This window comes from Babylonia areolata, chromosome 6 (assembly GCF_041734735.1).
Source record: "Babylonia areolata isolate BAREFJ2019XMU chromosome 6, ASM4173473v1, whole genome shotgun sequence".
Classification (NCBI taxonomy): Eukaryota; Metazoa; Mollusca; class Gastropoda; order Neogastropoda; family Buccinidae; genus Babylonia; species Babylonia areolata.
The window spans coordinates 15,216,259-15,239,533 of NC_134881.1; the positions used below are offsets into that span (position 1 = coordinate 15,216,259).

Consider the following 23,275-nt stretch of genomic DNA (forward strand, 5'->3'; position numbering starts at 1 on the left):
GGTGGCTGGGACTAAATGGTTTCCTCACACACTCTCAACACTGGCCCACATACATACAAATACACACACACTCACTAACATGACCTATCTCTCTCTCTCTCTCTCTCTTAAGTCTCACTTTCCTCTCCTTCACCTCTTTCAATTTGAATGTTCTGATTCAACATTTACACTCTTCCAACAACACTTTAATGCAAAAACCTTGTTAACAGCACACAGCACAGTCAAGAAAGAACGCTTTACACACATCTACAGCAGCCTCTGCTTGTCGCGGTTTGTCAAGTTAAGTTTTTTCAAAGTTCTTCTCTTCCACACTCTCCGTTCATGATCAGGGTTAGGTAACTCTCCAAACTGGCAAGGACCCGTCAGACAAGGTCTGACAAAACTGTCCTCCGTGGAGGAGACGTTGTGACGCACAATGTCCACATCCCGCTTGAATTCATCTTTGACTTCTGGCAGAACACTGGTCGGGCTGTCAAAGTGAACCAGGAAATAGCTGAAACAGAAAACAGGCGTTGTCAGCATCAAATGAGGAAGATCAGATCGGAACTTGTTGCATTTTGGATGAAAGCCGTACTGATCATGATCACTATTTGCTCTTCAGTACAAGCCCTTGTGTACAATGGGCAAAGAAGAAAATTCTGTGTGATTGTTTAATTACAAGCTGTTAGTATTACAATAACTTCTAAGATGTGATAACTTTGTTAGCTTACTTAAATGTTCTGTTCCCTATTGGTTCAGTAAAGCTGTAACGATTTGCTATGAAACAGCTATATAGCACAGACACAGGGACACCACTCACTACCTACATATACCACTCATAATACCAGTGCCACAGACACTACCAACACCATGACTGCTGAAATGCAATATTTCAAAAATTGTCAGAAGATGTATACACTTTTTAAATCATTGTCATTTTTATCCAGATCTGCTCGAGGTCCTTTCGTCAAATCAATCTGTCAAAAGTTTTGATTTGTTTGATGTAATGGAAGTATCAAGCCTTCCAAACAGACCACAGCAATACCTACCATGCTCTGGTCAGACTACATTTTTACCATCAAAAGACCAATGTACCACAAGTAATTACGTTTTCCTGGGTATGCTGAAAACTGGCTCTTGTACCACCATGATCCAAATACAAGCCTAGCTACACCCCCTCAAAACCAGCCACAACCATCCACAGTCAACAACAGATCAACCCCCCAAAAAAACAACACCATCAGCCACTGTGGCGAAGTGGTTCGAGCTGTGCACTGACGGTTGGGAGGATGTGGGTTCGAATCCCAGCGGAGGTGGGTTTTTCGGCCTGTAGCCAGCTGCTTCCCAGAGTTGAGTGTGCTATGGGCTTAAATGGGGAGACAGGGACCACACAGTCAAGTGTCATCCACTTTATGGATGCGTCTTTGGGTGTGTTGATCTAATTACCTGACCAACACTGCAAGTGTCTTTGTCTCTCGGGCCTGGTTAATGCCGGGATATCATCAAGACAGGAAGCGTAGAGTACTGCCTTGTCATGCAGTCCCAAACCAAAATGGACCTCCATAGCAACATTGTCATCCTCCTCCTCCTTCATCATCAGCAATATAAACAAAACAGACTCAAAGTCTGTGGCCTTTCATGCCCTGCTCTCATGGTGACCTCAGTTTCGATACCCCTCAACTTCTGTGCTTGGGGTGAGTCCTGTCAATCTTCAGTGTCAGTAGGTTCATGGGGGGCTGTTGTTTGAAGGATGTGGTGGCGGTCTCCACTCTGGGAGGGACGTTCACTCAGTCTGGCTCCGCGACTAAGCCATTGTTGTCGTTAGTAGGGGGCTTAGTAGGTGGTGTCCAAAGTACGTTAAATAAGAACAGGCACCAATGAACACCATCGAAGTGACTCAGCAGCAGTGCAGGGTCTCCTCTGGTGTGTGGCCTCCTGGCGACTTAACACTGATGGTTCCATACGGACTGCCGATGGTGGAACTGTGATGGACGAACCGCGGTGTGGCCATGTATGGGGGAATCTAAATGAGCGGCTTGGGAGCAATGCCACTGAAACGGTGCAGATGATGGTGCAAAAAACCAAAACAAAAAAAAACCCCACCACCAACAAAACAACCACAACAAACACAAGATCAAAAAAACAAAACAATGCAAAAAATCGGAAGTTTCATAAAAATGTAGTTTTTACCCTACCTGCCAGAAGGCAAAATGGGCAGTAAAACTCAAAACCTCATAAAGATGTTGAAAACTTTTTTTCCAAACACTGTTCATTCAAGCCCTGCAGGTGGACTAACATGTAACCAAGCAACAGCATACATACTATGCATAATATATACTATGTGACTGACTGGCTGATTAGCTGATATACTTTTGTGACTGACTCAGTGACTGACTGACTTTTTACTCTGTCAAGAACCAACCTGCCAGTCATGTGGCGCTGGCCATGAGCAGACATTTTGTAGGGCAGTGTTTTGTGGCCCAGGTTCTCCATACTGCGAATGATGCCCCCTTTCTCCAGAATGGTGGCACAGCTACGACGCAGCGCCCGGGCCAGTTCAGGCTGAGAGAAAAACCAAGCACAATACATATTGTAGAAATTATACAGCCATCTACAGTTTTGGTTAATCAACTTATCAAGTGTGTGTGTGTGTGTGTGTGTGTGTATGTGCGTGTGTGCATGCACATGTGTGTTTGTGTGCACGCGCAAACATGCATGTGCACCTGTTAGTGTGTGCATGCATGCAGAAACTATTTTAGATTTACAACCAAAACTAACAATTTGAACAGCACATGCTAATCAGAACACTGAAGGCAAGGTCAGATACATGCTAAAGTCATGGTTATGAGCTGGCAGTATTAGTCTATGGGTTCATACTAAATTTTTATTGTTTAAAATGCAGATCATGTTTGATGCTATGGAATATTAACATTCAATACAGCAACCTGAGAATGCTGTTCCCTTAGATCCAAAAAGAAACAAAAGCAAACAGAAACACGGCAACACACAAAAAGGAATATGAACCCACTGGAAGAAAACAAATAAAAACAATCATTTGTGAAATTTCAAACCCCTTGCAGACTCTTACAAATAACATCATAAAATATGACTGCGACTATGAGCTCAAAATGGAAAAACTGGGACCACAGGGTTGTAATATTTCACATCCAAGGAGCACCCACAGCACCAGAAGTTCCAGTAGAGTTCCTCTCTGCTGAAAGCAATAAAGTCTGGCCAGGAACAGCTGTAACATCCAAAGCAAGGAAACATGGGCTGCTTGATGGTGCCGAAGATTGGGAATGCACAGTTACCTACCAGAGGTGAAGAAACACCCGGAAATCATCAGCAAGAGCGGCATGAGACCTGATATAGTATTCCACTCCAAGGTAACGAAACAAGTGATTCTGATTGAGCTCACTGTGCCACATGAAAGCACAATGGAGAAAGCCCACATCCACAAGTCCGAGAAGCATACTAATCTAGCCAGCAGCCTGAAAGAATCTGGCTTCCAAGCCAAAGCCCTTGCCATAGAGACTGGTGCAAGAGGGTTTGCGAGCGCATCTGCCTACAGCCTCATGAAACAGCTGTCGATTTCTGGAAGAGAGAGGACAAGGGCAGAAGCAGCAGAAATGAGTTCCAGCTGGATCTAGTTGAGGAGGAATGAAAGTAAACTTCATAAGGATTGAATTTCCCTACTCAAACTAGGTGTACGATGACTTGGTGGTTAAAACGTCTGCCAGAAAAGGTGACTCAGTCCTAAAGTGACGATCACCCTGGAGGTGCAGGTTCAAACCTGCTGAGGACCAGAAAAAAAAGGTGGCAATATAAGGGCATCCAGGAGTCATGACCTGGGTGCAGCCCAGCTCCCTTAGAGTGTAAGGAATAAGGGCTGAAACATCTGACTGAGGGGGTCTTCATCTCTGATGACCTTGTAATGTCCAGCTCTCCCTAGAGTGTCTTATCACATCCACATCATGGATGTCTGACAGCGTTGCTCTACCTTCTGACCAACACTGCAGGTGTCTATGTTTCTCAGGTCTTGCTGATGCAGAGAGATGATGAAAAGATGCATTTAGGTTTTAACACAGTCTTGTCCATAGTCTCAACCTAAATGATTCTACATCGTAAAAATATCACCATCATTGCCTTTATTCACTATCAAAAATATTTAGAAAAATTACAACCAGTTCAGATTCCTCTTCTACTTCTATGAAATTTATTGTCAGCAGATGAGTGCATGGTAATTGTCATTGAAACTCTGACATATCCATAAATTTACGCTCCATGATTAAGCATAGCTATTGTCAAAGGGGGTTCACTAGGTCATGACCTCTGAATCAGCACAAGCACTACTTATCATGTCTGAAGAAGAGGCATGTACTACTTAGCATCCCTGTATCAGATGAGGCACTACATATCAACACCATGTGACTTGACAGTAGTGCAGGGTCTCATATGGTGGGTGGTCATATGGTGACGTGACACTGATAGTTTTAAGTGAACTGCTGTTGCTGGGACTGCTACTGATCATGTGCTGGTGAATATATCATATTTTCGAATATTAACAGCTAAAACTACTAGTACAGTACTTGTGAAATCAGAAAATGAATTTACAGAAGGAAGTGCCCAAACAACGGGATGGCCATCGCAGTGAACAACAAAATATAATTTACAGTTACCTATCTATTGTTATTCCAATCTCCCTCTAACGTATAATGCACACAGACGCACACACAGACACACACGCGCGCGCGCACGCATGCATTCACGCACACACAGGCAACACTGAACTAATGACCATGCATACACTTTAAGTATATACTTGATAGCTTATTGAATAGAGTATTCTAAAGTTGAACATTACCAGACTGCAGTTAAGCTTAGCACAAATTTATCAATGTTGATATTCGCGAACTACAGTTCAAGTCGTCCTTCATACAGCTAAACCACTAACTAGTTGACCACAGCGTTTATTCTGGACAGCGATTTTAGCAGATGTGTTCAGGTCAAGAATATAAATGAACATCTGAATTTTCATCACATGTGTGCATCCCAGGCAAGACAGATTAAGAAACGAACGTACCCTCTGTAAAGTCTTCACGATCAAGGACAGCTCGTAGCTGGGCATGATGAACACGATGTCTACTGCTAATAACCGATCTCACTTTTTAAATAACTCGAAATTTTTCATATCTATACTGATAAATATGTAATAAATAAATAAACGAATAAACAAATGTATCAAAGGTTTTGTTTGCTAGTAGTTAAAATGTTTCAAAAGGATTGTTTATCGATAATGTCTTTAAAACGTGTTAACAAACAATTCTATTTTTTTTACAATTCAAGTTGCCAGGCTGCTTCCGGTGTCCTTCGGCAATCATGGCGAGCTTCAGGTTCTCACAAGTGGTAGGAATCTATTGCACTTTGACCTTGTTTTCATCTTTGTCATGTACTTTAATGCCATTCTCATTTCCGATTATTATCATTCCTGGGTGTGTTTGATGAACAAAATTGAATAGCAGTCTACCGAAGAGTTCAGAGTCCAACGATGGATACCGGGTGCGTCTGCTACAGTTGACATTGACGCCAGAACTTGTCGTGCAGCAAAGCTTCGCAGACACTTCAGTGGAGGACTTTACTTAAATCATTTCTTTCCACAATTTCGGACGTGACGACATGGAAAGACTAGTTTTCTGACAGATTTGTTGGTCTTGGAATTTTTTTTTCATATGAGAAAGTTTGCGTTTTACAAGTAAAATTTGCCAAATTTTAATGGTGCACACATTTGACCTGACTTTCAGTTTTAGTTTCTCAATGTGTCACTGCGTTTGGACATTCACAACATAACCCAACACACTTAGTCAGGCCTTGAGTGCATGCATTATATTTGTCTGCCTATGAAAGTGGATTTCTTCAACATAATTATGCCAGATGATAACACTTTTGTTGCCATGGTTTTTTGGTGTTTTTTTTTTACAATTTCAGGGTGCCAAATGCATGCTGCATATGGAATCTTGGTTTATCGTCTCATCTGTGTGACTAGATGCTCAGTTAAATTATCCATTCAAACTTGGGAGAAAGGGTAAAAGCAAGAATCAATCCCAGATCCTCATAGATTCTGTGTGGGCAGATGAGTATCTTAACCGATCTGCCACCTTCCTAACTTTCAGGTTCATGTTCTGACCGGAGGTACATGGAAGCTTTGGGATACACTTAGCTTTGGGCAAAGAAAATTAATAATACATGCTACAACTAGTGCAAGATGTACATTAGTAGTAGTATTGGTCTTCATTTCACAGGAACATCATGAAAATCCTGGAATTGGTATTCAGAAGTTTATCGCCATATTTACTGTTGCACTGAAGATGCAAGAAAAACGTGACTGATTTCATTTTATCAGTCAGTGGATTGTGAGAGCTACCGAACAATACATTTTGGGTGAAAGTAATCTGACATTGAAAACATTTAAATTAATATTATTACATTTTAGAAATCACCTGTCATCAAATTTCAGTTTTTGTGATCAGTTCTACAACTGAGGAAGTGTAACAGAACTGTATATATATGATTTATTACTGACCATTCTTTTTGTTTTTCAGGTCAGGCAGTTCACAACTTCTGCTGTCCAGCATGGAAAGCTTGTCAATGTAAGTCTTATTTCATATTGTCATGTGTCTAGTGTTAAAGTAAACTGCCATCAATCATTAACTGTGCTTTTGCATTGGTGTGTCCTTTATATGCTTCAGATTTGTTTGATAAATTTTGCATTGTTTTCATCTGTTACATTGAATGTAGAACTTTTTATCCCAGTATTACATAGCGGTTGAATGAATAGCTTTTTATCCCAGTATTACGGAGCAGTTAAATATAGAGGTTTTTGTCGCAGTATTACAGACCAGTTGAATGAAGAGCTTTTTACCCCAGTCTTACAGATCAGTTGAATGTTGAGCTTTTTACCCTAGTCTTATAGACCAGCAGGTTGAAATACATTCTCAATGTCTGTCTGATAAATTCTTGTACATAGCTGTGCGCATATACATGTTAATAGAATGCTGATATATTGCACATAATGTACAGATTCGCAAGTGTGTGTTCACAAAATGCACACACTCATCTTTTGGGATGGCATTCCCCAATCATCACAGTGGATATTGTGAGAAACAGACAGTTTGAATTTGACTGGTTTTATCATGGATACATTTAAAAAAAAAAAAATGTTTTGATTGTTGTTTATGTGTAAAATTATAAATGTTTCGTTTTGTGCAATAGGAAATCTAAACAGCATGTTGTGTGTACATGTGTATCTATTTCTTAACAAAAAATACAAATGAGACAGGTGGAATACATGTTATACAATAATACTTTAAAAGGTTGTACTGATAACAAAATCCTAATGGTGCTCATTATTGTTTCAGACGCCCATCCAAGTGTTTGGCATTGAGGGCCGTTACGCAACAGCTCTCTTTTCTGCAGCTTCGAAACAGAAAAAGCTGGATGCCGTGGAGAAAGAAATGAATTCTCTCAGTGTAAGGCTTGTGTAGCATAACAAAAGCATGTCTATGCCAGTATGTGTGTGTGTGCAGAAAAAAACTGAGGATTAGTAACTAAGATTAAACGTGGAAGGGGGCAGAATTGTGGATTGGAAGGGAGACTGAAATATAATCCTTGACATTGACTGAGAGAAAATTGTTCACTGTAACCCTTTCAGCCCTTTGAAGTCTGCCTGTGCAGCCTCCTCCCTAGGCTGGCATGTTTTTAGCCCAGCTGAATCAACGCTTCGTTTTTTTATTCAAATGTCTGGAACTGTTCAGACCAGTTGCTGATTTCATTTCCTTTTCTTTCCCAACAATTATTAAATGAGTTATGTGTCAGTTTGTCATTATCTAGATCAGATTCACTGCAGGAGTCCATATTTAGAGTTTGTTGTGCAGTAAGTTATTGATGTTTAACCATGGTGGTGTGGAAGACCAGATAAAAAACACACTAATTGTTCAAATTACTCAGTGAATTTCGTATGCATGTTAGGAAGGAAATTCTGTTCAGCTACTTTACTTCCTTAACAGTTTAGTGCATACTACTGAGCTGATGAAACAGTGTAAGTGAATGGATTTCTTTGCCATTTGGGCTTTGGTTGAGAATGATGATTTGCAGTGTCTGCCCAACATACAGGTGCAGGATTGAATAAGTTAATGTCAGTTGTTGAAGCATATAGAATGTTTGCATCTTTGTTCTTTGTGATAAATGTCTTGATGATGCAATGTATCAAACATAGGTATGCTTCTACTGGTGGTGTTTTGCCTTCTGTTCAAGTGATGTGCACTTTGGTATGGTCAGATTTTTATTATATATATATTTTTTTTTCAAAGTGTTACCTTTCTTTATGTCTTTATCCATTGTTATTTTAGTTTTTGTTCTGCTATATTTTATCCATTGCTTTTTGACACACATGATGTAGAGCAAAGAATTTGAATTCAACACTGTTCATAGATACAAAATGACACATTTGATTAAAGTGTATGTTGTAACAATCCACTTGTCACTTAAAAGCAACTCTCAGTCTATTTTGAAAATCAAAAGCATCCCAGAACATCAGAAATCTTAAAGTGGATGATTGTTGTTGATCTAGCTGGGCAGCACTGTAAATGTTAACAGCACAGTATACCATTTCTTTACTTTACAAACAGCCAAGAGTGATAACTCTCTCCATACACAACTTAGAATCAGTGCTGCTTATCCTACAGATTTAGCTAGCACACGGGTAAATAAAAGTTACATTGGAACGAACCCAGATACTTAATGTTGATTTCTTTACTACTTTTTGTCTGTAAAGTCTGGAAATCAAAGCTGGCAAATGGTTAAGTATAAAAACAAATATATTTGTTACTTTATTGTGTTATGTATTCATTTGGCATTTTGTATCATTTCAGAATTTGCTGCAGAAAGACAAGAAACTGGCAGACTTTGTGGCCAACCCCTCCTTGAAACGCGTGGAAAAGAAAGGTGAAGTGCATAGTTAATGAACTATCGTGAGAGATGGTGTTGCACAAACAGGACTTCTGTATGGCAGTTTCTTTTTTATTCTTGTATCTCTTATAGACTTGGAAACATCTTCCCAGTTTTTCCGCATACTTTGATTCTGTGTGTGTTTTTGTATTTATGTGTGTGAGTGTACCTGTGTTTAGGTTTAACTTTTGGACACCATAGTTATTGTAGATTTTGACTGAGTTCACCCATTTGACAGCATATGTTCATATTGTTGAAGGCTGATGGAAGGACTTGTTTTTTAAATACCACCAGATTTACTGTATGTTTTAACCATTTGTGTTCAGAATATTATAATTATTTTCCATTTTTACCATTTGCACATAGTATACATTTCACTGTTTCAGACATCAGATTGATATGTCGTTAGCTTGATATAAATATGGTATGAATTATGATGTAGCATGCTGTACATTGCGTGATTAAAAAAAAAAATGTGGAAAAGTGTGTTTTTGTTTTCAGCTGTGCTTGAAGATGTCCTGAAGAAACAGAAATACTCTGACCTGACCGTCAACCTTGTTGGTAAGATCTCATTGTTTCTCCTTTTCTTCTTCTGTATTGTATCACTCTTTTGTCACAACAGATTTCAGTGTGAAATTGGGATTGCTCTCCCCAGGGAGAGCAGCTTGCTACATTGAGAGCGCCACCCTTGTTTGACTCACTTGTGTAAACGGTCTGTGTAATAACCTAGTGTTAATTTATCCATGTGTGTGTGTGTGTGTGTGTGTGTGTGTGTGTTTCCCTGCTGCATCAGATATGTATAGAACTCCATTAATGTGTCACTGTCAGTGTGAATGCCCTGTTGAGGACCTGCAGTAAACAGAAATACTTTCTGTTTGTGCTTGCTCCTTCTGCAGCGGCCATGGCTGACAACGGACGCATTGCCAAGATCAAGGGTGTCCTGTCCACGTTTGCCCAGCTCATGAGTGCGCACCGCGGGGAGGTTGTCTGCACTGTCAAGACTGCCAAGGTACGTGTCTGTGGGTGTGTAGAACTGGGGTTATTTTGTTGTTCCAGGTATTTAAACTGATATCAGTTTGATGCTGCTGCCTGATTCAGTGTCAGAACTGCATTGACTTTATGTTGCACAGACTGTGTTCATGAAGCATTTATGTTGATTGAGAACCAGAGATTACTGTTCGATTTTATAGGTCATACAATACAATACAAATACAACACAAGACAATACAGTATAATACAGTATAATGCATGCAATATGGAAATTCCGATGTGTGATTGCAAGGCTCATAACACACATTCCTTTTATATTCTCATGCAGGTAAAGTACAGCAATAAAGCTTGCCAGAAAAATAATTTTTACGCATTATTTCAAGATTAAAAAAAAAAAAAAAAAAGGATCACTTTTCACAAACATCACCATGCATCCATACCTGCCTGCATACCCACCCCAGTATACCCTTACCACCAGAGCTTACACTGAATATACTTCACATTTTAGAATTGAAAAGTATTTGATTCATATACCAAGTGATTGAATCAAATGGTATTCACACACCATTATGGGAATTCCATCGTACAATGGGAATTGAAGGATATAAGAATACAGTAATAAAGCTGAAACAAGCATCAAGAAATTTACCATGATCACAAAAAAGTAAAGTCAGTGTGATTAGCATCGACATATACCTGCTCTAGTGTAACTATTTTACCAGAACACGCTCCCAACATACCTGATGTGTGAAATGAGAATAAAGAACGGGACTAAGAATAAACTGTTTACTTTCAGAGGAGTTAAATATATCTGATTCACACATTTTTATTGTATAGATGAATAAGTAAGTGTCATATGACAATAGCAACAGCAGAAGCAAATAAAAATTGTCCCAAAACTTTTTTTTGTTTTTTAATGCTTGTCCATATGAACTGCTGTTTTACTTGACTAGTTTTTAACCAGTTTGAGCCATACAATTTAAGAAGAAACAGACTATATTAATGTATGTGGTCCTTGATAACACAGATTAACTGCTGTATCACTTAACATTGATCCTTGAATTTAGTTGACTAATGGTACAGTGTTTGTGTGTTCGACAGGCTCTGGACAAAGCATCACTGAATGACCTGAAGACAGCCCTGGAGGGATTTCTGAAGAAGGGGGAAACACTGCAGCTAGCTACGGAGGTTGGTGTCACAGTTACTCTTTGTTGTTAGTGTTTTCTGTTTGTAACATAGCTCTAAGCTCTTTCTGTCTTTCTCTTTTCATACATTTATGCATTATATATTTGTGTTTGTGTGTTAAAACACAGGCATATATATGTAATTAGCCAATGTGCTATTGATGTTGTGAAATAAACATTCATTTATTCAGTCTCATGACGTTGTGAAATTGTTCTCACCCTTGAACTGAGTAGACTATTGGCCACAGCCTGATGGTGATATATGTGTGTGACACATGCTTTGACTTATGTATAAAACAGCTCTGAAAAGATACAAGATCAATGTTGGCATGTGGATGGGATACACTTTGAGTGAATAAAGAGAAAGTGCAATTTGATCTTATGTATAGTATATGATATATGCTATTTGTATTGTTGTTCTAAAGCTGATGCTCATAATACATTTTATTTTTTTTTATTTGCTTGTTTCATCTTGGAATTCTTGTGTGATTTCTGTATTTTCAAATTTCAGCAGATAATGTAGCCTATGTAGTTTTTTTGTTTTTTGGAGAAACAGCATGATATATTTCAGGAATGAATGAACTGACTGAATAATAGTTGGACCTACAAACTGATTGACTGACTTACAAATTTGGCCAGTTGTAAAAAAATCATGACTATGTGAAAGACAAGTGGACGTTCTGACTGACCAAAGGGATGGTTACTGAGGTGATTACATACTTTTTTCTTTTTTTTTTAAGTTATGTTTTTTTGGGGTGTTGTTAACCAGGTGGACCCCTCTCTGATTGGAGGGATGGTGGTCTCCATTGGGGACAAGTATGTGGACATGTCCATGGCCACCAAGATCAAGAACTACACCACCCTCATCAAGCAGGCTGTTTAATGTTCACCTGGCCCACAGACCAATGCCATCTAGTTACTGTTGTATGAATGAGACAGACGTCGTGACTATCTGTGTTACAGGTTTTTGAGTTTAGTGGTGACACAAGTATGAATATCAGGAAAAAAAGGGGATTTCCTTTTCTTTTTGTAGTACATTAATAAAGTAAACGCTGAGTGATGTTTCATTTTGTTATGTTGTTTGTATACTTTTTATGATTTGCTGGTGTGTGTGTGTTTGGTTTCTTGTGATCGATTGGGAGAGGATAGATTGTGTGTGTGTGTGTGTGTGTAATACAGCAATTTATTTGAGAGAGAGATGAAATGTTTACAGAAAACATGCATCTAACACATCTGCTTGTGAGAAAAAAATGCAGTTGTCCAACATTTCTTTTTCTTAAACGTGAATGCTGAACACAGAATTATGATAGTAGAAACAGTTTTGTCTAGCCTGGTCTTCTTGTCTGTCAAATGTGCAGAAAAAAAGTCAAACTTTCCTTGCAACTATGGAAGCCAGTGACCTGACTGGTTGCACAACAAGACCTAAGTTCTTGCTGTAGTAGAGCACCAGTGTTATGACAAAGGTTCTCATTTGAGGAGATTTTTGTTTGTTTGTTTCAACTTGCTTTTCATCCCTGACAATTGCCTGACCAAATCACTGAGAATCTGAATGCAGCAGTGACTGTGATTAAGGTTGTGTATCCATGGACCCTTTCTTATACTGTCATAATTGAAAAGGGTCTGAAGCAAGTGCTGGCCATGCTGTGATCATCAACCCATTCCCTCAACTCTTTGCACATGTGCACTTTTATACAAGTGCAAGTCTGTACATTCACACAAAACACAAATGAATGCAGACTTGAAGCATGGGTACATGTTGGCTGTGTATGTTTTTGTCTGTGTCTGTGTGCATATACATTGTGTGTCAATATTGATCTGAACATACACATAATTTAACTGATTCTTCCATTTCTGCATGACTGGCAAGATGCTTGTATATCAACATTTGTGTACCAAAGTGGCTATTTCCCGAATGGGTGGGACAACATCTGCCAGAAAATGCAGTTACCCCCAATGGCTCTTTAAGCCATCACAGTGCATGTTTCTGTTCTGCCAATCTCAAAGTTTCTCATTAAAAAAAAAGCAAAAAAAAAAGCATTCATTCTTTCGTGTTCTGATCGAAAGCATTGTTAAGATCAAACTCACAGAAGCCAGTTTTCTAGGGTTTGGAAATAGGCGATCATAACGCACTTCACCTGACCATTGGCAGAATGGGCATTCGGTCAATGTGCTCACCCAAACTTAGGGGGCAATATAATCGTTCTTTATGTATATGTTCAGATCAGAATTAACGCATGAACAACACATGTATAGTATTCTCTGGAAGCAGATAACAATGAATGTGCAGCAATCAAAAATGAATCTGAATCCGAGGAATACTGATGGGCCAATGCCAGGCTCAGTGTTTTGACCTGTTTTGGATGTCAAGTGTTCTCACTTATTTGCTCGCTCTTTCTCTATTAAATCGATTCTGAACAAAACTTACAAAGATAAAAAATCAAAAGCAAATTCCTTATCAAAATTTGATCTTGCAAGCTCCAATACTTTAACCTTCAAACTTTGAGATTTCACCTCAAGGCCAACCATGACAACCATTGACTGTCTTCCAAGAGTAATCTGCAAGTCTGTGCATGTGCAAACATACCCATGGATTTTGAAGCAAACCAGTCATGATAAGAGTATTGCTTGTGAAAAACATCGCTGCCTGAAAAATTGATTGCATGGAGAGAAAGGGAGTCATTCATTCATGGAAGTTAAGCACTCATCTTTTACCTTGAACATTATATTACCAATCCGCTTTTCTTCAAGTAATGTTAGAATTTGAGCACACAGTCAAAATGCTTAAGCTTAAAGGTAACAAGATTCATATATGAGTTTCTGTATGCTAAGATGATCTTTGAGTTGGTCTTCGTGACCTAATTATTTGTGCATATGATCAGGTACTGAATCGAGAAACAAATGGTCGCGAAATAAAGATTGAAAATAAAAAGTTCAGCCACTTTAAAGAATGAATAACATATATTGGAATATCACATGGAATTTAATCAGATGAAATAGGAGTATTTTTCTGTCTCTGTCAAACACAGGAAACAAAATAAACTAACTTGTTGATGGACTCTCCTGACTGTTCTCGTCAGCAGTCAAATGCATTTCAGTCTTTTTTAGTTGGCTGGAACCAAGGGCTGAAACTGCAAAGACACTCTGAAGAGAACTGGCTTGATCTGAAAGAAAACTAGTTGAAAACAACAACAATACACCATAGGAACACGGATAAGTTTAAGAACGGAAGGCACATTGATTGAGTTGGTAGCTGGTGAAAATGACCAAGTAAATTTTACAGATTATATCTTTTGCTGGTGAAAATGACCAAGTAAATTTTGCAGATGATTATATTTTTTTGTGAACCTCTGTATAACAGTGGCATAAATGGTAACAATAAACAAACAAAAACAACAACAAAACAACTGTGGTGATCTTGTAGCTGGAACACCTGACAGTGGAAATGAAGAATCCAGTCCGGGTTTCAAATGTGTGAAAGAACAATTCTTTTGGGGCTTTATTTTTACCCCCATCTATCGACCATCCTCGACAGATTCTTCACAGATTCTAAATGGCAGCTCAGATACTAGTCCTTTTGAATGATATGTAGAAACTGGTTCTTTTTGCAGCACTGTCCTGTTCGTGAACATCTCAAAAATAAAAACTTGACTGTAAAGCAAACCAACCAGCAAACACCGAGAAAACGCATTTTTGCTAAATTTTGATGTGGGCACGCGCGCACACACACACAAACAATAACAGAGAAGGAAAAAAAATAATCATTTCCAGTTCCTTCCAGTCATTCTCATCAGTTGTTGAGTCAGTGTCAGATTCTTTTCAGGCAGCTCGAACAAAAGAGAAAAAGTGAAAAGATGATGTGAAAGTTAAATAACTAATTGAAAGAGGAGACTGATAAAAGGACAAAAAACAGCAACACAATAATGATAATAATTTGTCCCCCCACCCTCACCCCCCCACACCCCCTTTGTGTTTGTTTTGTTTTGATATACTGAATAAAAAAGAAATGAATAATAATAAACTGAATAATAATAATGTTCCCTTAAAAAAAAAGAAAAACTGACTACTGCTACTTATACTACTTTTTTTCTTCTTCATCTTCTTCTGATTATTATCATTAATTGTTCCCTCTTTTGTTAAATTGAACAGTGAGTGATCCTTAAAAAAAAAAGAAAGAAAAAAAAGGAAGCATCAACTCATTTTGCAGTCTCTGATAAATACCTGCAACTGCCTGTTGATGAGTTGTTTTTTTTAAAGTGATATATGCAGTAAATGTTTTTCTCCTTTAAACACAATGATGAAAATCTATTCCATAAATGTAAGTTAACAGATGCATTGGAAAAGCCCCTTTCTATCTGGGGACAAAATTACGTATTAGAAACCATTGAGTTGGCTTTTGCTCATGTCAGAATAGTGTGATCGATATACATGAGTTTATGTGTTGTGTTTGGGCCATTCAAATATTTGTAATATTTGTTTTAACAAATTAGAAAAAAAACACACAAAAAACACATAGAGGTGAATGAAAAGGTATTTGAAAGAAATGATGTAGTGTCTTTCAGTTTGACTAGAAAATCATAAAACTGTCCTTTGACATTGATGAGTGACAAGTGTCTAATTCATGGATTTATATTGTCAACATCATATAACTTCTACAGAGACAAAAAGAGGCAGTGCAGGTGCTTTTGACAGGGCCATGACAAAACTGTCTTAACTTTTCAAAATAATTAACAATAAATTTGTCAAAATCAGTTAGTTTTGACACACACACACACACACATCTTTGTCTATTATCACTTAATAGTGAAAAGACGTTAAACTAAAAGAAAGAAAGAAACACACACACACACACACACACAAAGTATAGTAAAAATGTTACATGTATCTGTGGTAAGCAGTTCAGCTTGCATCATTGTTTGCTTTACTGTCAGCAGTTATGTACCTTCTTGCCCAAGTATTTCAAAGAGAATAAGTGCTCTACAGATGTATTTTCGAAAGTTATTTCTGACGACGTTCTTATGGTCGAATTTTCTAAAGTTATTTCTGAAGAGGTTCTTATGGTCGAACTTTCACAGACATTTATTCATAGCCTAATTTCTACACACGCACACACACACATACACACACAACATACACAAACCAACAAAACACACACACACACCACCATCTCTACCACCACCACCACCAACGAATAACTTGTGCCAGATGTGGTCTCATACAAGGGCAGTAAACACGTACATGACCTGTCGCGGATCCAAATCAACAGGGCAGATTTAAGTCCCTTGGTAGGGCTCGTTCGATTGGTTATTGCGTATCACGGGGACATGGCCACTGCTGTTCGGTGGCATGCTGGAAATCAAAACACTGTGACGACCTGTCCGTTCCAGATTACATTCACGGACAGTTTCTTTCCTTCTTACCAAGGTAAGCGCGCACATTTATTTTCAGATATCTTTGAATATTTTCTCGGAATTATTGTTTGCAAGTGTGTACTGCTACAACCGTGAGCTTGGTAAATAAAACTTTTTTTGGGGTGGAAGCAGACGACATGTCATTGAATCAAAGCGAAACGATGACAGATCAATTACTGTCCGCAGTTGATTGGCAGATGTCTCATTTGCCGACGGGCACACCTGTATTTCACACCTGTTGCCGAACAGTGCCTAATTACCTTCCTCTCACCAAGAGCCTTTCACAGCCCTCCCCCACTCTGTCTGTCTATAAGCTTGAACTATTTGTATGTCTTACTTGTTGCTCACTTTCTTGGACAACTGTGTCAGTGGGTATGTGTGGGGAAAGGTTGGACCGGGAGAGAGGGGAGGTGGAGGGGCGGGGGGTGGGGGGGGGGGGGGGGGGGGGGGGGGGGGGGGGCAGGGGCTAAACGCGGGGATAGATTGTAAAGACAAAAAGAAACTCCTCAGAAAGTTGGAATTCGAATCGAAGTGCTTGAAATGTATTTAAAAAAAAGAGTATCAGTATCAGTCAGTAGCAGGAGGAGGCGTCACTGCGTTCGGACAAATCCATATACCCAACACCACATCTACCAAGCAGATGTCTGACCAGCAGTGTAACCCAAAGGGTTTAGTCAGGCCTTGAGAAAAAAAAAGAAGGAATAATTAAACAAATAAAGAAGTAAATGAATATTTAGATATGAAAAAAAAGAACAAAAGATAATAATGATAATAATAATACTAATATTAATAAAAATAAAAGAAAAAAGAAAAGAAAAGAGAATTAAGATAGTAAATAAACAAATAAGCAAATAAATATAAAACAGATAGACACACAGTGACATACACACATGTATACACACACACACACAAAAGAGACAGAAACACTATACTCCATCTACTTTGTCAACTAGTGTTTGCTAAACTGCAACATTGGACAGTTGTTGTTTTGTCTTGTTTTTTTTGTTTGTTTTTTTAACATATAAAAAGTACTAGACTGTACGTGTTTATAGCCATTTTGTGAGAGAGTGTCTGAATGTCTGTCTTTAATTCTTCTTAAGTCATACATGAAAATGATAAACTCTTTCGCGCTCTGTTACACACACACACACATACACACATACACACACATATGCACACTCTCTCTCGCTGTCTCTCTCAGATCTCCCTCTCTCTGTCTTTATATTTCATTTTATTGTCCATCTGTGTGGTGCTTGTGCTCACTCATGTAGAGTTGAACCTTTTGTATGTCCCCCTTAATTTTATTTAACATTTTTAGGGCCATCTTGTGTACATTTGTTTCACATATATTACTTGTGCGCACACACTCAAACACACACACACGCACACGCGCACACACACACACACACACACACACATGTATAATATATATCTTTATGACTATGGTGCTTTCTGGTCACAATTATTCATGTTCAGGTAGAGGCACATGCTTGCGCTGTTGAATTCTTTGCCTGCAAACACATAATTGTACATTCTACATACACACACACATTGTATGAAACTTTTGAAAGAACTCAAAAATAAAAAGAAAGAAAGAAAAGAAAACGTACATGTGTGGATACAAAGGCGTACACACACAGTACGCACACAAGACAAAAAGCAAGGGAAGGAAAATACTTATTGGGTTAATTCCTTTCTTTAGAACTTCCATTATGTCCATTGGATTTCAAGTTGTGCATCCAGTAAGATTTATATGTCTATCTATATACATACATATATAATTATATATATATATATATATATATATATATATATATAATCATTTCAAGAGGGACCGATGTTGAGGCCAGTGAGAAAGGATTAAGGAGAGTGAAGTAGAACCAGAGTGAATGGCCACACAGCACAGTGATGTTTATGGACTGACCTGTTTAAGACTGTGGTCACATGGTGAGAGTGCTGGATTCTTGCCTGAGTTTCCAGTTTGATCCTGTCACACTTGGTGGGTTAACTAAGGGTGGAGAATTTTTTGTGGGAAAAGGGTGGAGGTTTTTCTGATCTCACAGGTCAACATATGTGCCGTGCAGACCTGCTTGTGTCTGAACCCCTTTCATGTGTATATGCTTGCAGAAGATCAAATACGCATGTTGAAGATCCTGTAATCCATGTCAGTGTTAAGTTGGTAATGGAAACAAGAACACACCCAGCATGCACATCCCCAGAAACGGAGTATTGCTGCATACATGGTTGGGTAAATAATCAGAATGGCCAAACACGTAAAGCTTTTACATGTCTGCATGTGTGTGTGTGTGTGTGTGTGTGTGTGTGTGTGTGTGTGTGTGTGTGTGTGTGTGCATGACTGAAACCTGATTGAATGACACAGGAAACAAATGATGAGTGCCCAGTGGCAGCTGTCAGTCGACTCTACCCAGGTAGACAGCCTGTTGTGCAAATGACTTTGTGTTTGTAAAGTGCTTTGAGTTTGGTCTCTGACCGAAGATAGGCACAGTATGAATATCCATATCATCATCATTATGCAGGAATAGAGAGAGAGAAAGAGTATATAATACTTTAATAGGAATCATGAGAGAGGGTGTGTGTTTGTGTTTGCACCAATTGCAGAGGGTGAGACCGAAGAGGGTGGGAGGGAGGGTGGAGGGGGGGGGGGTCATTTTTAATTTCGGTATCTTTCAACTTTGGAACAATGTTATGTACTGAAGACATAACTAGGTGGTCACTGTAAATATATATATACATGTTTGGATAGATCTATACAGATAATAAACAGATGGCCATTTAATACATGTATACATCATTACATGTATCAACACAGTTGTAATTTTAATCCACTTTCATTTTTTGGTTTTATATAAATCATGGATAGTATATATTAATAATCAAGAATCAGAATTTGACTAATGCTTCCCCCCACTATTTTCTATTGTATTTTTTATAATTAGAATATTTCTTAACATTTTTTTTTCAGTAATGCGAATCCTCTGTCTCTCTCTCTCTGTGTCTCTCTGTGTGTCTCTGTCTGTCTGTCTCTCTCTCTTTATCTGTCTCGCTTTCTATCTCTCTCTGTCACTGAAACTTTTTTTCTGTCACAAATAATTGCACACAGAATATTCCATAACTAACTTACTTATGTCTGTCACAACAAAAAAATTGCAAACATCACACAAACATGTGCATTGAAATGAAGGTATCTGCAAGAAACATCTAAATGCTTCCTGGATATTCAAAATTGGATGACTCTAAATAAGTTACAATTGAACGCGGACAGAACTGAAACAATGATCATAGGAACTAAACAAAAACTCTCTTCCATTACAACTAATACAATCAAACTTGGCAGTACATCCATCCCTCTGTCCAGTTCAGTCAGGAACCTCGGCGTTGTCACACAACACACTGTCCATGCAAACATTTATCAATCAGACATGTCAATCCTGCTACTGTCAACTGCAGCATCAGTTCCATCCAGAAGTATATGTCCATTGACGCAACATCTAGACTTGTCATTTCTCTCATTCTCTCTTGCCTTGACTACTGTAACTCTCTATTGTCTGGTTTGCCTGCTTCATCCATTCAGTCCCTTCAGCGCATACAGAATTCTGCTGCCCGACTCTTCCTCAGAAAGAAAAGATCTGAGCACATCACTCCTCTTTTGCAACATCTTCACTGGCTCCCTGTCTCACACCGAATAAAGTACAAGATCAGCACTCTATGCTACAAATGTATTCACAAATCAGCCCCTTCCTATCTCTGTGGCTGCCTTCACCTCTACACTCCATCTCGCTCACTACGATCAGCTTCGGATCCACTCCACTTGCGCATACCCAGATTCAAACTCTCGACTGTTGGCCGCTGTTCTTTCTCTGTCTCTGGACCTTGCAATTGGAATGAACTTCCTCTTTCGCTTCGTCAAGTCTCCACACTCAGCTCTTTCAAGTCTGGCCATAAAACCCACCTCTTCCCAAAATAGCCTCCCTTCCCTGCCTCTTCCTTGTCTTTAGTTTCTCCAGTTTTAGAGTTATGCATGCGTGAGAATGACTGGTGCGAAAGCGCTTAGATTTGTCTCTGCACAAGATTCAGCGCTATATAAGTACCATTATTATTATTATTATTTATTATTATTTCATGCTGTAGAAGACAGGCACTGGTTTCACTTTGCTGAGAGTTTTAGGGGTGGGGATGGGGGAGATACCAGCCGCTGCTGACAGTGTAAGAGAATTTACTGCATTTGCTTCTTTTTCTGAATGCTTGAACTGAAGAGAAAAAAGATTGAGTGGGTTGCCCAGTTTATTTATTTATTTATTAATTTTTAGCTTGATTCCAGCCCTGCGCTTTTTAGTCAGCTGGGTTATAAAGAACTCATCATGAAAAACAGTGGAGGAAGCCTGTGGAAGCCTTAACTTCAGTGAGGGCCTTTGCCTCTTCATCTGCAGGCCTGTTCGATGCCTGATGATGTCAGACCTGTAAGCCCTGTGGATCAATCGTCACCAGTTAAAAATAAGATACTTAAAACATCTGGTTGTTGAGTTGCTCCAACAGAAACCCCAATTCAGGTAAATGGATAATTATTGCGAAGAAACTGGCAGACACCTGTGGGTGGATGGATGGTGGAGGGGGTGAAAATGGCCGGGGAGGCGGGGGGGAGGAGGATTAATTGGAGTGATGAGGGAGGAGAGGATCGAGGCACAGACATCAAGATCATCAAAGATCTATCCGTACTGCCACATGAGGAATATGTTTTGCACTCACATAACAAATTATACTACTGCAAAAACCAACACAGACGGTCTGACCAAAGTCCAGAGGCTTATCACAGGAGGTATGAAATCTCCACCCATCGCTGAGTGCGGCGTTGGAGAGAACGACATGCTTGCTGTCCACCAGAGGACGAAGAGAAGGCATATGAGAATAAATAAACAGTAAAAACAGGCAGTTTTTGTTCCATCCCAAGCACCTTTTGGCTTCATGCATGGGAAAGGATAAAGAAACAGCCCCAAACACCTGTGGATTAGAATCGGATCGGCGGAAACACTGCACAGACTCTTTTATCACTGCCTGTAAACAAAATTTTAATAGTTACTTCTGCTGGGTGTTGAACTACGGCCGTTCCACACACGCATAAAGTTATGCAGTTGCTTTTGTTATTCCTGGTATTGGAGCACAGGGTAGATGTATATATGTATGCATGCATGTTGGCATGCATGCATGCATATGTGTGTGTGTGTGTGTGTGTGTGTGTGTGTGTGTGTCCGATGCCTACGCCCACAATTGTGCTGCCTTGACGAAAAGAAGGAGCCGTGGTGAAGCCGCACTGTCCTGTTCAAAATACTCTCAAAATCCTAGTAGTCCTGTAGGACTTGAACTTTTGACACAGTTTGGAATAATTTTATCTGATCGGATATGTTGAATGCGCATTACCAGTGCTGGGAGAATTTAAGAAAGCATACTGGTGACAGATCAGAACGTCAGTTTTAACAGGAATCTGCAAAATATTATCGTTTGCAGTTGGACCATAGGATATTTTGACGTGAGTCTATATTTGCGAACGATGCTGTACAGTTACTGAGCACTCCTAAAAGAGTGTGTTTGTGTCCGATGTGGGGTGTGTGTGTGTTTAAACGTCTGTTTGTGTGTTTGTGTGCATGTGTGATCAAAACCAACAATACAACAGTCTAGTGGGATGTTCCAATAATATCAGTGTTATGTCTAATGAGTTAAAGACCTGCTTTCTATTTTAATTGTCAACATGTACCCAAAGCCATCGTTCGAGGTTTTACGCTTGCCCGTTCGCATTTACCCTCAGGCACCCTTGCTATTTCAAACGTCGACAAAGCGTTGAAAAGAATGAGCAGACGAACTTTTCCTGGTGCAACCAGTCGGAGAAAGCATTCAAAAACAAAACAGTTACGTATATGACTGTCATACGACACAATATATTTACAGTACACACGTTGAGCTCGTCGCTTCGACTGGATCGTTCGCCATACCTACCTTACTCTCAGGGCAAAAATAAAATAAAACCAAGACAGACTGAATCTGAGACTGAGATATTTTATTCATTTAAGGCCATGGCTCCATATGACGAGGGGCAACAACAGAGTTTGTAATCAATACATAGATAAGCACCACAGGTCCTCACTAAATTTAAGATACACTCGCAGCTGAAATGCTTTGAACAGATAAAGTGCCAAACTACGAATGACATTTTCATTGTTAGAGGCCGACCGAATCGGAACAAACATGGATCTGTATAATACTTCTTTTGTAAGAATTTCACACGGAGATGATGCAAAGCAGGACACATCAAAACAAAATGAACTACATCTTCAATAGAGACTTTGCACAATGGACATAACAACTTAAGCAGATTTATATATATTGTTACAGCGAAATTTATGAACATTGATTTCACTGGTTATACCAAATCTAAATCAAGACAGAGAGACGTTGAAAAAGTGAAATTTGTTGTCCTCATCCAGTGATAATTTCCATTATTTTGGGTCACGCTTCCAGATTTATGTACATTTACATTTTAAAATGTTCAGTTAAAAAAAAGAAAAGAAAAAAAAGAGAAGTAAATATACAAAGGAAGTTTATTAGTGTGTTTAGTCAAATATGCACACTTATAAGTTATACGGTATTCTACTTTTCAGCTGCAACGCTTCACTACGAGTACGATACTTTCGCTTCAGGAAA

The 23,275-nt window shown here is 39.0% G+C and overlaps 3 protein-coding genes across 3 annotated transcripts in view; 2 read left to right on the forward strand and 1 right to left on the reverse strand.

Annotated features, from left to right (window-relative positions):
• Window positions 1-150: 150 nt before the first annotated feature.
• Window positions 151-5,212, reverse strand: LOC143282777 (small ribosomal subunit protein bS6m-like). The gene is made up of 3 exons (XM_076588541.1): window positions 5,063-5,212; window positions 2,402-2,541; window positions 151-493 (listed from the first exon to the last, which is right to left on the reverse strand). The coding sequence occupies exons 1-3, from the start codon at window positions 5,105-5,107 to the stop codon at window positions 247-249; spliced, it is 432 nt and encodes a 143-aa protein (XP_076444656.1). The 5' UTR covers window positions 5,108-5,212; the 3' UTR covers window positions 151-246.
• A 63-nt stretch (window positions 5,213-5,275) lies between these two features.
• Window positions 5,276-12,218, forward strand: LOC143282776 (ATP synthase peripheral stalk subunit OSCP, mitochondrial-like). The gene is made up of 8 exons (XM_076588540.1): window positions 5,276-5,385; window positions 6,579-6,626; window positions 7,395-7,505; window positions 8,907-8,979; window positions 9,484-9,543; window positions 9,879-9,991; window positions 11,074-11,160; window positions 11,926-12,218. Exons 1-8 carry the CDS (start codon window positions 5,359-5,361, stop codon window positions 12,037-12,039), a joined length of 633 nt encoding a protein of 210 aa, XP_076444655.1. The 5' UTR covers window positions 5,276-5,358; the 3' UTR covers window positions 12,040-12,218.
• Window positions 12,219-16,501: 4,283 nt separating this feature from the next.
• The window catches only part of LOC143282778 (uncharacterized), a 175,959-nt gene continuing 169,185 nt past the window's right edge, over window positions 16,502-23,275 (forward strand). The window contains exon 1 of the mRNA XM_076588543.1: window positions 16,502-16,577. The gene's annotated coding sequence lies outside the window, so the exon portion shown is untranslated. The remainder of the gene's footprint in view (window positions 16,578-23,275) is intronic.

Excerpts from the sequence above, each read along its gene's own strand:
- LOC143282777 (XM_076588541.1), bottom strand. The coding sequence starts at position 5,107 with ATGCCCAGCTACGAGCTGTCCTTGATCGTGAAGACTTTACAGAGG. Across the intron at positions 2,542-5,062 it reads TCGTGAAGACTTTACAGAGG|CCTGAACTGGCCCGGGCGCT; the intron begins GTACGTTCGTTT and ends TTTTTCTCTCAG. Across the intron at positions 494-2,401 it reads CAGCGCCACATGACTGGCAG|CTATTTCCTGGTTCACTTTG; the intron begins GTTGGTTCTTGA and ends TTTCTGTTTCAG.
- LOC143282776 (XM_076588540.1), top strand. The coding sequence starts at position 5,359 with ATGGCGAGCTTCAGGTTCTCACAAGTG. Across the intron at positions 8,980-9,483 it reads GAAACGCGTGGAAAAGAAAG|CTGTGCTTGAAGATGTCCTG; the intron begins GTGAAGTGCATA and ends TTTTGTTTTCAG. Across the intron at positions 9,992-11,073 it reads GCACTGTCAAGACTGCCAAG|GCTCTGGACAAAGCATCACT; the intron begins GTACGTGTCTGT and ends TGTGTTCGACAG.